This window comes from Zosterops lateralis (genome assembly GCF_965231275.1).
Source record: "Zosterops lateralis genome assembly, chromosome: W".
NCBI classification, from domain to species: domain Eukaryota; kingdom Metazoa; phylum Chordata; class Aves; order Passeriformes; family Zosteropidae; genus Zosterops; species Zosterops lateralis.
Genome location: NC_139801.1, coordinates 10256219 through 10270302, shown reverse-complemented (window position 1 = coordinate 10270302; position 14084 = coordinate 10256219). Strand labels below are relative to the sequence as shown.

Sequence of the window (14084 nt, the reverse complement as noted above, 5' to 3'; positions counted from 1 at the left end):
CTCTCTCCTGCTGCTGCTGCTGCTGCTTCTTCCGTTTTTTTTCATTTCTTTTTCCCTTTTCCCCCCCCGAAGATTTGGACCGGCTCCGGACCTGAGAAGTCTGAGGATCTCCAGGGCCCGCAGAAGAAGCTTTGCGTCCTCCCCCCCCCCACAGTAACTTGAGCTTTTCCTTGTGGTGAGGGAGTGCTTTTTCATTTGTCAATAATTCGGGGTTTTTCCACTTTTCTACTCCAAGGAATTTTCCTTCCCAAACCCAGGGCTGGGGGGGAGGGATGGTGGAGGTTTGTTTTTAGGGGTTCTCCCCTAATTCCTCCTAAACCAGGACACTTTTTGGAGCTGAATCACAAACATTGGGAAAGGTATCTTTCAAAGAAGAAAGGACAATAACACTAATAAAACTGTGTGGCACTGAATTGAAGGGAACATCACTAAGATCATTGGACTTTTCCTTGCTTTTGTGCTAGAGTATAATAGTGCTGGACACTGGACCCAATGCCAGAACAACTGCTAAACTTGGTCTTCCAGTTGGTTGGTTGTGGGTTTTTTAAAAGATCACAGCAATAAGCTCAAAGTGGGAGAAACAAGTCAGTTGCTTTTTCTTGCATTCAGTTCTGGTGTAACTTCTCAAAATACTTTCCTCTCCTTTGCTGCTGAAGTACAACCATAACCATCAAAGACCAAAACCATCCTGAAGACACCTCACCCTCTCATGTTTCAGAAACTCCAAGACCAGATATTCAATCTCATGATATATGACAGCTACAGCCGCTTCCTGAAGTCAGAACATTTACAATATATTGATGATATCATTGTGTGGGGAAACGCAGCAGCGGAAGTGTTCGAGAAAGGAGAGAAAATCATCCAAATTCTCCTGGAAGCCGGCTTTGCTGTTAAGAAAAGTAAAGTTAAGGGACCTGCTCGGGAGATCCAGTTCCTAGGAGTGAAGTGGCAAGATGGACGGCGTCAGATTCCTACGGATGTTATTAACAAAATCACAGCTATGTCCCCTCCAAAAACGGATAAGAAGGAAACACAAGCTTTCTTAGGTGCCATAGGTTTCTGGAGGATGCACATTCCTGAGTACAGTCAGATTGTGAGCCCCCTTTATCTGGTTACCCGCAAGAAGAACGATTTCTATTGGGGCCCTGAGCAGCAACAAGCTTTCACCCAGATCAAGCAGGAGATTGCTCATGCTGTAGCCCTCGGCCCAGTCAGGACGGGACCAGATGTGAAGAATGTGCTCTACTCTGCAGCTGGGAGTCATGGTCTGTCCTGGAGCCTTTGGCAAAAGGTACCTGGTGAGACCCGAGGCCGACCACTGGGATTCTGGAGTCGCAGCTACAGGGGATCTGAAGATAACTACACCCCAATGGAAAAGGAAATCTTGGCCGCCTACGAGGGAATCCAAGCTGCTTCAGAGGTGATCGGTACAGAAGCACAACTCCTCCTGGCACCCCGACTACCGGTGCTAGGGTGGATGTTTAGAGGAAAGGTTCCCTCCACCCACCATGCCACCAGTGCTACCTGGAGCAAGTGGATTACCCTCATTACACAACGCGCCTGAGTTGGGAAACTGAATCGCCCTGGAATTTTGGAAGTAATTACAAACTGGCCTGAAGGGGAAAGTTTCAGTGTCGCAGATGAAGAACAAGAATCAGTGACCCGGGTTGAGGAAGCTCCGCCCACAGAAGAAGCTTTGTGCCCTCCCCTCCCTCACAGTAACTTGAGCTTTTCCTTTTCCTTGTGGTGGGGGAGTTTTTTTTCATTTGTCAATAAACTGTTTTTTTTCCACTTTTCTACTCCAAGGAATTTTCCTTCCCAAACCCAGGGCTGGGGGGGAGGGGTGGTGGAGGTTTGTTTTTAGGGGTTCTCCCCTAATTCCTCCTAAACCAGGACACTATGGCTCGGTGCCAGGTGCCCACTAAGTTGCTCTATCACTCCCTTTCCCAATGGGAGTGGGGAGCGAGTAAGATGGAGAATAACCATCAGGGTGAGATAAGGCAGTTTTATTATAGTGAAAAAAGAAAGAAGCAAGATTCTGTGCACGCATAAACTAAAGAAAAAAAGGTCAATCTCTACTTCCCATTAGCAGCGATGTTCGGACATTTCCTGGGAAGCAGAGTTTCAGCATGCATAATGGTTTCTTTGGAAGGCAAACATTGAGGAATCATGAATGCCTCCCTTTCCTCCTCTCCTTTAGCTTTATATATCTGAGCTGATGTCATATGTTATGGAATGTCCCTTTTTCTAATTTGGGTCAGCTGTCCTGGTTGTGCCCCCTCCCAGGGTCTTGCCCACTCCCATCCCTTTGATGGGGGAAGGAGTGTCAGGGGGACAGCACTGCTCAGCAGTAACCAAAACACTGCTCTGTTATCAACACCCATCCAGCTACCAATGCAAAGCACAGCACTGTAAGGACTGTGAACTTTACCTCAGTCAGACACAATACAGTGCTATAGCTAAAAGAATTTTCCAACATCTCCCCCCACTGCTGCATAGACTCCTTAAAGAAATATAACTTGTTCAGCAGCAATAGCAACCAAAGTGAATAATATTTTTGTTCTTAAACTTTCAAAGAAAGTTACTGACCTGAATTGAGGCCAGGATGGAAAATTACTATGACCAAAGCCCACTGTCTTTTGGGCCTATAAACAGCAGTCTAAAGTGAGAGCCTTTGAGTTTTCCCAGACTGCAGTGGGCTGCAACCAGCAACATCCCACTGAGTGGAGCCTTTAAGAATCAGCAAACTCAAATTTGCTATACTTGGAGGATTGCCAAATGATGACAATGGATCCTGGGCTGATACTGCCACTCCTCAAGGCTCAATCCTTTGCCCGCTGAGAAGATGCAAAGGCATCTGAAGTGAGTATTTTACTGAATTAGATGGGAATTTTTCACAGGTATCTTGTACAGACTCTTTATGTCTGTGTGTGTGAGAGTGTGAATATGCTATAGTAAATGTACCAGGAATGTTGCTCTCCGAGATTCTCAAGTACATTAGATTTGTAAGTTAGGTCTGTGAGTTACTGTTGTGGTATAGTAAATTCTATATTAATCCTTTGCTAAATTCTTTGACTTAAGTAATTGGTTTAGTTAAATGATAAGTGCTGCTAAGTTTAATTAAGTGTTGTCGAGCCTTTAAATTGTATTCTTTTTTATCTTTACCCTCTCCTATCCTTTTGTCTGCCTCTCCCAGCCTCCATGTAGATCGTTTTGGGTTTATTTTGGTTTTAATTGATTGATTTTGGATTTTTGTTTGCTTTTTTTCTCTGTGTGTTTTATCCATCTAGTAAGTAGTAGAGTGAATCTTGCCACAAACTGTCATGCTGTTGTTTTTATATGAAACTTGTTTTTGTTGATACCTTTGCCAGTGATTCTTTAAGTGGCCTTAAAACACTCACAACAGCTCTGTACACTCCATCCCCTCCATTACACAGTCAGCCACCCCCTGCCTTTCCTGCCCTGCCCATCCCTCTTAAGGAGCCTATAACCTCCCAACATGGCCATGAACACCTTTTTGTAGGTAAAACACCTTCTCTTTTTGTATACTTTTGCTATCAATATTGCAGTTGTTATTGTGTGTGTCTAATTCCATTGTGTTGTGCCTTCCGTAAATTGTTATCTCAAACAAGTCTGCTTTTGTCCCTCCCTTACTGGGTGGGGTGAGGGAAGGGGAGTGACTTATTTGGAGTTTAACTTCTGGCTGGTGTTAAAACCAGCACACTCTCCAAATAAGCATCAAGCAATCACCTGCACTAACTTGCTCAGCAGTTCTGCCAGCAGTACCTGTCTGCATGTGTGTGGTAATACTGACATTGATGTAGCATGCAGCAGGAAAATGGAGAAACAGAAGTCCCTCCTGTACCTGCAGATCTCAGTGTCTGTGCCAGTAAGGTTCTGAAGGACAGAATACACCTGAGATGCTCCATGTCCATTTGGCCACATTTTCCACAGCTAGTTTAAATGCTTTCCCTCTGCTGAGTCACATAACACATGCTGCCATTAGAAATAGGAAGAAAGAACCCAGGAGTTCAAATATTACTCCCAAATCTAGACTAATATAAGAAGCTTTTCTGTCACGGAAATCTCAGTGACAGAGTTGTGAAATTGTTGCTATTACCTCCTCAGCCCAACAATGACAAATTGGCCTGGCGAGGACACTGCTGTTCAGTTTGTCATGTGTGGGGAGAAATAGAGTTTTATTGGGCAGATGTCATAAGCAGTCAGTTACTGTGGAGTTCCTTCAGCCATTCAATGTAATACTCAGGGTCTGGCCTTGGCAAGACAGAGCCTAGCTACCCCTCCTGCCTGAGGCGATTGAGGGGATACTTCCAATGTGCTCTGTACACAATGGTTTGGTCGGTTCTGCCCCTCCCCTTCCCCCCCGACTTTGGCCTTGTGGTTCCTTCTCCCTCGGTGTGTCTCCATTGGCTTCAGGTCAGTGCCCTTACCTGTCCTTTGCCCCACTCCCAGACCCTCTACTTAAGGGGAGACGGGGAGGGGTTCTCTCGCCCTCTCCTCCCTCCCTGGCTCGAGCGGGGGGCGGGGAGAGAGAGAAATAAAATGGACCCTCGTGCTTAACAAAACAGACTGAGACTTGTTTTGTCTGTTTCCCTGCTGGCAGCTGCATCTCCCTGGACACGATCAACACTGTAGCCACGCGATGCTACAAGTTACTAGGTAGTGAACATAGACAATCTAATTGCCATTGGGTTGGAAGGCAGGAGAGGGGAAAGCATCTGTAGGCCACTGAAGACATTGCTGACACTGTAAGATTTCTACAGGAAAAATGTTACTGTAGAAATCTATACAGCTGTGAGTTACTACCAGAAAACTGATATGCATCTTCCTTCTGGAAAGCAAACTACCTTTAAGGTTTTTAAAGAGAGAGAGAGAGCCTCCTCAGTGACTTAAAGAGCTATACACAGGGTCAAATTCCTGTCTTCTACTGTAGTAATAATGAATGAAGGAAATACCTGAAGGCCCAACTCCAGAGAAACTTTCAGCAGAGTGATGTCTGGCAAGCTGTCCATGAGTGTTGCTATTTTAAATGCATCCTGGGCAAGTTTGAAGATGTGTGATGAGGAGTGGATATTTTTCTGAATGGATTCTAACACTGTTTCCAGCCTCTGAACATCACCTGCAAGGTGTAAACAGAATCACCAAAACAGAACAAGCTTCCAAAACATACAGAAATGCATTATAATTGATCTTGCCTTTGCTACAAAATAGTACAATGTTTCAGTTATGCACATTTTGATTTTATAAACCTTCCATAACAAAATTACATGAACAAAAGACACAAGACCATAAATTCCTCTAGTGCCTGATGGTGTTAGTGTAGTACATGGTCAAAAGTCATCCCAATTTGTGAATTTTAGAAGTGATTTGTCTACCCCTGGGTTTCACAGTCTATATTATGTCAGAAGAACAAAAAGCTGTCTCATCAGCCTCAAATCAAGCCCATCTGGCTACTATCTAGCTAGTTTAACCACTTTTCTAGAAAATTAAGTGACAAGTTTAAGTCAGTTCAGTTTGTTTTTCCCATTTCAAGCTCCTGTCAGACTGCAATTTGAATTCCTAAACACAAGTTTTATAATCTATTTAATGAAATATTAAAATAATACACTTAGTTGAGTACATAATTGACAGCAATGTACCTTTGGCTGCTGTCAGCATGGTAGATGCCAGCTCACACTGCTGGGATTCGATGTGACTTAGGGTGAACCAGCGGGGATACCGGTTTGGAACAACTGATGCGATGTGGTGTGGATGGGACGTATCTCCCAAAGGAGCCATAGATTCTAATACTAGTAACCTGGAATAAGAAATAAATACTCTTTCATCAAATCATTATTATATTAGGTTACTCATAAGCAAAACTAAAGCTGCAAGAACACTTGACCTTGTTTATTAAATGTGCAGTTTTGGGTATAAAGATATTGGAAAACCACTTATTTTTCTTGGGGAATCTTAAAGGTCCATTTGCCAAACTTGCCTACATCAGAGGGCATCTGTAAGAACTCACAGGACAATTAAGCCATTGTGCTGGTTTGAGCTGAGGTATGGTGAATTTTCTTCATGGTGGCTAGCATGGGGCTATGTTTTGGATTTGTGGCCTTTGCTGCTTTTCGCACTGCCAAACTGGCGAGGAAGCTGGGGGTGCATGGGAGGTTGGGAGGACACACGCCTTAGACAGGTGACTCAAACTGACCAAAGGGATATTTCAGACTGTATGGCCTCATGCTCATTATATAAAGTGAGAAGAAGAAGGAGGAAGGGGAGGACATGTTTGGAGTGATGGCGTTTGTTTTCCCAAGTCACCATTGTGCTTGCTGGGTTCCTGCTTTCCTGGAGATGGCTGAACACCTCACTACCCATGGGAAACAGTGAATCAATTTCTTGCTTTGCTTTGCTTGTGTTCATGTGTTTTGCTTTACCTGTTAAACTGTCTTTATCTTAACCCAGGAATTATTTTGCTTTTACCCTTCAGATTCTCTCCCTGATCCTGCTAGTGAGGGAATGAGCAAGTGACTGCATGGAGCTTGGTGGCTGGCTGGGGTTAAACCGTGACAGTCATTCACTAGCCAAGGCAGCAGAGACTTTCTGCATCATCCATAGAGTTGAAGCTTTTTTCCCCTGCCTTGTTTCAGTCTTTGAACCACAGTCCTCAGGAAGGAAAGTGGAGTAGTTCTCCATAATACTGAGAACATGTAAGTATTTTCCAATATTTGGAATATACTTTCTTCACTTGCATATGCTCAAAGTAAGGGAGAAGGATATTCAACAAGTCATAAGGTTTTTGACCTTGCAATAAATTCAGACATACCAAAAACGACATTTTGCTGTTCAAATATGAAGTAATTTTAAGTCCTTAAACTGTAGTCTACCAATAATAATGTGCATGTTAATATGAAAGAAGATACTTCCCTTTTGTTTTGTATCAAGTGTCACATTTCTTCCCTAGTACTACTGAGACACCTCTATATAGCTTTATATATGTAAAAGTAAAATACATATAAATTCCCCAGCTGATTTTTTCCAAGCACAGAGGGGGGAGAAAAAAATGCATTATTAAATCGTTTCAACAAACAGGAAAAACCCTAACTAACAATGCAAAAAGGATTATTAGGTTATGACTAACAGCAAATAGACAAAGATCATGAAAAGAAAATCTATCACTTTGAATTTCATTGCCCGCTTCTATGTTCCTCTGCTGTGAAAAGAAATGCTGTTGTGAATTGATGGCTTTCGTGCAATTTTGGCAAGATTACGGAACATTATAACAAGCACAAGCAGATTTAGCATTCTTCACTTTTCTGCCCTTTGAAACATCAATTATTTAGCTAGGTTTTAGCAAAGCTACTTTGTGATTAAACATCACCATTAAAGGCTGACTCACACAGCCTGGGTTGAAATTCAGGCTTAACAGGGAATCAGCCAAACAAAGCCAAACATTTGAGTTCACATTCCAAGTGAACAGTCAGCTAGGTCACTGCAGATCCACATTCTCCAAGGCTGTACTCCATATGTTTCAGTGCTGCAACCAGAGAACTGTAGACAAAAGTGACCATCAAGGATAGCACACCCTGTCCTTGCAGCCCTGAGGTGCATGCATGAAACACCTTACGGTCTCAGATTTTATTGATTTCACACTGAGTGTTCCACACACTAAAAGAAGATTAAAAAAAAGAAATGGCAACAGATGATGTTGAATGCAGAGAGGCAAAATACTCCAGAGTTGCCATCATGGGTCAATGACCTGTGTAGACTGACACTAAACATTTATGTCTGGAGAGCAACTAGCTGTCGTCTTGGGAAATTAGCTTCTTTCATAAATGTTCAAGTGAAGAACACTTCTAAAAGCATGAGCAACCATGCAGATTTCTATGTGGAAACATTTTAGCCATGCCGTAAAGGAAGAGATGGTTAAATTTCCCTCTTCTGATCCATTCCACCTCACAAACATGAGACATACATTTGTACTGGGTTTGCACAGCCATGTTTTGGTAGTTGGGGGGCTACAGGGATGGCTTTTCTGAGAAGCTGCTAGAAGCTTCCACAACGTCTGGCAAAGCTAATCCCTGGTCGCTCCAAAGATGGACGTGCCACTGACCAAGGCTGAGTCAATTACAAATGGTGGTAACATATTTAAGGAAGAAAAACAGAAATTGTTGCACAGTTGTAATTTCAGCCAGAGGGGGGTGAGAACATGTGAGAAGAACAACTCTGCAGACACCAAGGTCAGCGAAGAAGGACAGGAAGGAGGTGCTTCAGGCACTGGAGCTGGGATTCCTCTGCAGCCCGTGGTGAAGAACACGGTGAAGCAGGCTGTCCCCTGCAGCCCATGGAGGTCCATGGGGATGCAGAGATCCATCCGCAACCCATGGAGGAGCCCCATGCCAGAGCAGGTAGATGCCTGAGAGGAGTCTGTGACCCCAAGGGAGGCCCATGGAGACAGGGGCCCTGCTCCCATGCTGGAGCACCCTGTCCTTGGAGGACTGCACCCCGTGGAAGAGTGACCCATGCTGCAGCATTTTGGGGAGGACTGTTACCTGTGGGATGGACTCACTGCAGCAGTTTGCAGAGAACTGTTTCTCCTGAGATGGACTCACATTGGAGAAGTTTGAGGAGAACTGTCTCCTATGGGAGGGACCCCAAAGTGGAGCAGGGGAACAACTCTTCTCCCTGAGCAGTGGGAGAAGCCACAGGTGATGAACTGACCATAACCTCCATTCCCTGTCTCCTTGTGCTGCTGGGGTAGGAGGCAGAGCTGGAAGGCAAGAGGAGTGTGGGGAAGGTGTTTTTAAGGTTTTATTTTACTTCTCATTATCCTGCTCTGATTTTGTTAGTGTAATAAATTCAATGCATATCTCTAAGTTGAGCCTGTTTTGCCCGTGATGGTATTTGATGAGCAATCTCTCCCAGTCCTTGTCTCAACCCATGAACCCTTTGTTAAACTTTCTCTCCTCTGTTCAGCTGTGGAAGGGAGTGAGAGAGTGGCCTTGGTGGGTACCTGGTGTTTGGTCAGCATCACTCCACTACAACATTCAATCTTCCTGTTTTCTTTTTTCCTTCCCCCCCTCAGAACAACATTTAGGTTTAGTTAGTTATTCACTTGGTTTGTATCAGGAGTGCTTTGTATACTGGAGTATCACTGGCATGAATGGAAAATGTAACCAACATTCTTTGTAAGAATTTTTGAGAAAGAAGTTTCGAGGAACACAGACAGACATGGAATAGAAAGTGTCTGCATCTTCTGTTGCTGCAGTTCAAGATAGCAGTCCACATTTCTTAAGAGTGCAAAATATATTTAAAAAATATTAAAAATGCATCAGTAAATAATATTAAAAAGCTCAATTCCCATCTGCCTTAAAAGTGATGCCAAGAGAGCTATAAGAACAGCCTTGATTATGCTGATGTCTCCAGTGATGTTACCACATAGAAACTAACAGACAACTCTTTCTTATACTGATCTGTTTGAGAAGTAACTTCTTTGGCTGAGATGGCACCTTCATGCCAAAAGATGGCTGGAGCTCCCCATAATCAACTAGAGATGTGGATTTTTCAGTGCCCTGCTTGTTTTTCCAGTTGAGAAAGGAAATTTCCAGAAAAGAAGTTATCGGTTATGATTTTTTTCTGGGGAAAGCCCAAATACTTCTTCAAGAGGAATGGCATGTTGCTGTCGCCCTGAATTTCTTGCCTGTGAAATTTTGTGCCTTTGCAGCAGCTTTCTCACGCTGCTTCACATAAACAATATTGTATTCTTAGAACTTTATCTATGTGTTTACATATTTCTTCTCTAGGAGGAGGAATGTGATTGATGGTCAAGTCCACCAATGATGTTCATAAGGTGGTGACCCTTTTGGCCAATCTTTGGCCTTCTGTACAAAATGTATATAAGGACGGAGTCAGACATTAAAGTAGATTCATAGCTGCTTGACCTGCTGTGGCCTGCGTGTCTTTTGTGTGTCCGACATAGCGACATCTGGTGACCTCGCGTGTGAACTGCACGTCAGGTGGACCCTTCCGTGTCCAGACTGCGTTTGTTCCCAGTGTGGAGACTGCATTTGTTGTGTGGCTGAGGTAACGAGTGGTAAGAGAGATGGTCTCTTCCCTGTCCTCAGAGGATGATGCCCTCGTGCTGGACCTTTGGTTTGAGGTCCTACGGAAGAAGGGAATCTATGTACCCCAAGGGGACGTCCACGGGTTGTATTATTATGCTAGAACCCATGGTTTCTTTTGGAGTCCTGTGGTCGCTTTTTTGACGGCAGAATGGCAGTCCCTGGGAGACGAGCTGCTTCAGGTTTATACTGAAGAGGGGGGCAGGGAGTCTGTGAGGTTGTTGATTACTTGGAAAAGGCTGGGAGGGGCGCTGGGTATTTTGCAACCTCCCGGTTCTGAGGCCTCAAAGGATGACTCCAGCCTGAATTTTTCTTCCGGGCTGGAGGCCAGGGGAAACGGTGAGGCCGTTTCTCCTGTTCCTGCTCCTCGCAGGCGGTGCTGGAGTGCGGAGGCTTTACTGGATACCTCCCGCGCCCCTGCGATGTCAGCGGGAAAACCGATTCCCGCTCCACGCAGGCGCAGCAGTGAGGGCAGCTTGCCCTCCGTCAGCGTAGCTGCTGAGGTGGGCTTGGAGTCCCCGGTGCGGACTCCACCTGTACCCACGCCTCGTAAGCGTTTGGGTGCGGGAGATTCCGGGGCTCGTGGACGCCCTGCGGAACCGACGCACCTGAGTTCTGAGCCGCGGAGGCGGCGGGGGGGCTGATCCCTCCACTTCCCCCCCCCCCCCCCCCCCCCATGCGTTCCCGGCGCTGGAAGCGCCAAAGGCGCGCTTGGACCGGGAAAACGGGATGGTGACTGCGGACTGTCCGCATTGTGGTATCTCTACAAGATACCCGGTGGAGGAAGGTGGCGCGGCCCCGGAGGCGCGCGGCAGGGATCGGCAAAGCACGCGCAGCTCCAGGCAGCCTGGAGCGCAGCCGCGGTCCGCGCAGGGGGGCGCAGCCTCGGAGAGCGAGACGTCCACCCCGCAGCGGCGCCGGACCACCACCATTGGAGTCCGCGCAGCCGAAGGGACCTTGTTGGGGGCGGTTCCAATCCCCCCCCCCCCCCTGCGGCTGCGGCTCCGCCGGACAGGAATGCCGGGATGGGGCGGCGTTCGGGTTGTCTTCGGGCGGCTTCGCCGAAGAGCTTGTCGCCCTCCCCAAGCCCCCCCCGTTCTCGTGGGGATCGCAGCTGCTCCCCCGTGATTTCTTCTCCCCCCGAATCGCCCGCGCCTGTGAAGGCAGTGCGGGGCAGTGCCACGGCGAAGCGGGACACGCTCCCCCCAGTGCTGCGTTCCCCCCCACCCCTGAGCCGGGGCAGCGCTTCGCGCGCCGCCGCCTCTGACACTGAGGCGGCAACCAGCCCCGCGGTGTTCACTTTTAAAGGACGGGATGGCGCAGCCGATGATAGACGGGTGTTCTCCCGTGGCACGGGGTCTCGGGACGCTGAGTCCCCTTCAGGTGGTCATTGGACCCTGCCCCCATGCCGGGTGACGGTCCGGCCGCGAGACCGCGCACGGTTTTGGGAGGATGTCCGCGCCAAGGCTGAAGCTCTGAGCGGCCGTGGTTCGGCACAGCGCCCCCTGCAGAGCAAGGATGAGTCCTCTAGCTCTGCAAGGGCTGCGAGACGGGCTCTCGCCCCTGTCCATGTGGAACGCGCGGGACATGAGTCAGAGGATGATGATGGTTCGCCAGCCAGGCTGCAAGCTTTCCCTGTGGTGAAAGATGCCGGCCGAAAGAAACATGCCCATTTGTCATGGCAGGCACTGGTTGATCTTCGTGACAGGATTGGTAAACACGGTCTGGGGTCTCCAGAGATGATGCAAATATTACGACTGATAGACACAGATGTGTTACCTCCCTATGACATTCGGTGTTTGGCCAAGGTTCTTTTTCAGCCGGTCGAGTATGACATGTTTGAGTCTAAATGGACTCAATTGGCTGAAACTGCTGCAGCACAGAATCGGATGGCTCGTCAGGATGACCCTAGGTATGGGGTCGGGCCAGACGTGTTGACGGGTGTAGGTGAATTTGCTGATGTGAATAAGCAGGTTGCCTATGAGCCCTTGGTGCTGGAGCAGAGTCAAAGACTTGGCATGGCAGCAGTGGTCCAGACAATGGAGGTGGCTGCACCGAAACAGACATTTACCACGATTTTTCAGGGAGCCGATGAACCTTTCTTGAGGTTTGCAGATAGGCTGACGGCTTCAGTTGAGCGACAGGTGGATGATTTCACTGCCAGAGGTGTGTTGCTCACCACTGTGGCAAGGAGCAATTGCAATGCAGAATGCCGGAAGATCGTTGAGGCCTTGCCAGGCAAGCCCTCATTCATGCAGATGGTTGAGGCCTGTTCGAAGACGGGCACCACTGGTGGTAAGGTGGTTGCCTTGGCTACCACCCAGCAGCCAATTTGGAAGGGGCAGCAGGGTGGGAAGCAGAAATGGGCAAATGCTCAAAGTGGCAAGAAGAAAGGAAAGAAAGGGAAAAAGGGGACCACTGTTTCGTTTTATTGTGGACGCTGTGGACGACCAAATCACATGGCCGATGCTTGTAAAGCAACGGTTCATGTGAATGGTCAACCTCTGTCGGGCTCGGGAAACAGGCAGCGGAGCGCGAAGGGGAAGCGCGCTCAGACACAAGTGTCTTCCCAATCCCCAGAGCCGATGGAGATCTGCTGGGCAAGCTCACAGCCAGCACCTGCGGTTCAGCAGGCATAGATGTCTGCACCGCTGAAATGGTTGTCCTGAAGGACAGCACAGTGCATAAAATCCCCCTGGACGCCTTTGGTCCTCTGGGTGATGGTTTGAGTGCCCTTCTTATGGGCAGATCTAGTACCACCATTCAGGGTATCATTGTGCATCTGGGTCTCGTGGATGCAGATTACACGGGACGGATTTATGCCATGGTCTCTATGTCCACTCCTCCCCTCACTATCCCTGAGAAAACAAGAACTGCTCAACTTGTGCCTTTTAAGTCCTCTGTTCCCAGGGCAGAGAGTCAGGTGAGAGGAGATGGCGGCTTCGGATCCACTGGACCGCCTCAGGTCTTCTGGACCGATGTCCTGACCAAGAAGAGACGTCCCGAGAAGACATGCACCCTGTCCCTTCCTGGTGCAATGCCATCAGAAATTCATCTCCGCGGGACCCTTGACACGGGCGCAGATGTCACGATTGTGTCCATTGCTGCATGGCCCCCGGATTGGCCTTTGGACCCAGTGCGGACGCCTGTTGCAGGACTGGGAGGGACAAAGCATTGCTACGTGAGCCAGAAGCCGGTGACAATCATGAACCCAGAGGGTCAGGCAGCTGTTGTCCGGCCCCATGTCACCGACACCTCTGCCAATTTATGGGGGAGGGATGCTCTGGCCGCGTGGGGGGTGCGCATGGGGACGGATTTTTAATTAGGGCCACTGTGTCGAAGGGCGCAGTGTGTCCGACGCCTCCTATACGGTGGCTGACAGACAAACCCATTTGGGATCCTCAGTGGCCCCTTCCCCAAGATAAATTGGTCGCCCTTCGTGATTTGGTGCAGGACCAGTTGGACCAGGGTCACTTGGACCCTTCTACCAGTCCCTGGAATACCCATGTGTTCTGCATCAAAAAGAAGTCTGGGAAATGGAGGCTGTTGCAAGACCTCCGAAAAGTGAATGCAGTGATGGAAAGCATGGGGACGCTGCAGGCTGGTATGCCATCGCCCACCATGCTTCCAGCAGAATGGCCGGTCCTTGTTGTGGATCTGAAGGATTGTTTTTTTACAATTCCTTTGCATCCTGATGACAGACCGAAATTTGCCTTTTCAGTGCAGCAATAAATAATGCTGAGCCTGCAAAACGGTATCAATGGAGAGTTTTGCCGCAAGGCATGCGAAATTCCCCGAGCCTGTGCCAATGGTATGTGGCCCGAGCCTTGTCTGGAGTTCGCAGGCAATTTCCTAATGCCCAAATTTTTCACTACATGGATGATATCCTGGTGGCTGCATCCAGCCAGGATGAGTTGCAGAGGATTCAGCCTCAGCTGATCCATGCTTTGCATTCTAATG

At 47.8% G+C, this 14084-nt stretch overlaps 1 protein-coding gene across 5 annotated transcripts in view; it reads right to left on the bottom strand.

The window, feature by feature from the left end:
* Positions 1 to 14084, bottom strand: part of LOC310922142 (zinc finger SWIM domain-containing protein 6-like) — a 304014-nt gene that overhangs the window by 38252 nt on the left and 251678 nt on the right. For all 5 annotated transcript variants that reach the window (XM_083882540.1, XM_083882541.1, XM_083882542.1 and 2 more), the window contains 2 exons: positions 5661 to 5818; positions 4977 to 5140 (listed from right to left, as the gene is read on the bottom strand). In XM_083882540.1, coding sequence (XP_083738666.1) covers positions 4977 to 5140; positions 5661 to 5818 — 322 coding nt within the window. The remainder of the gene's footprint in view (positions 1 to 4976; positions 5141 to 5660; positions 5819 to 14084) is intronic.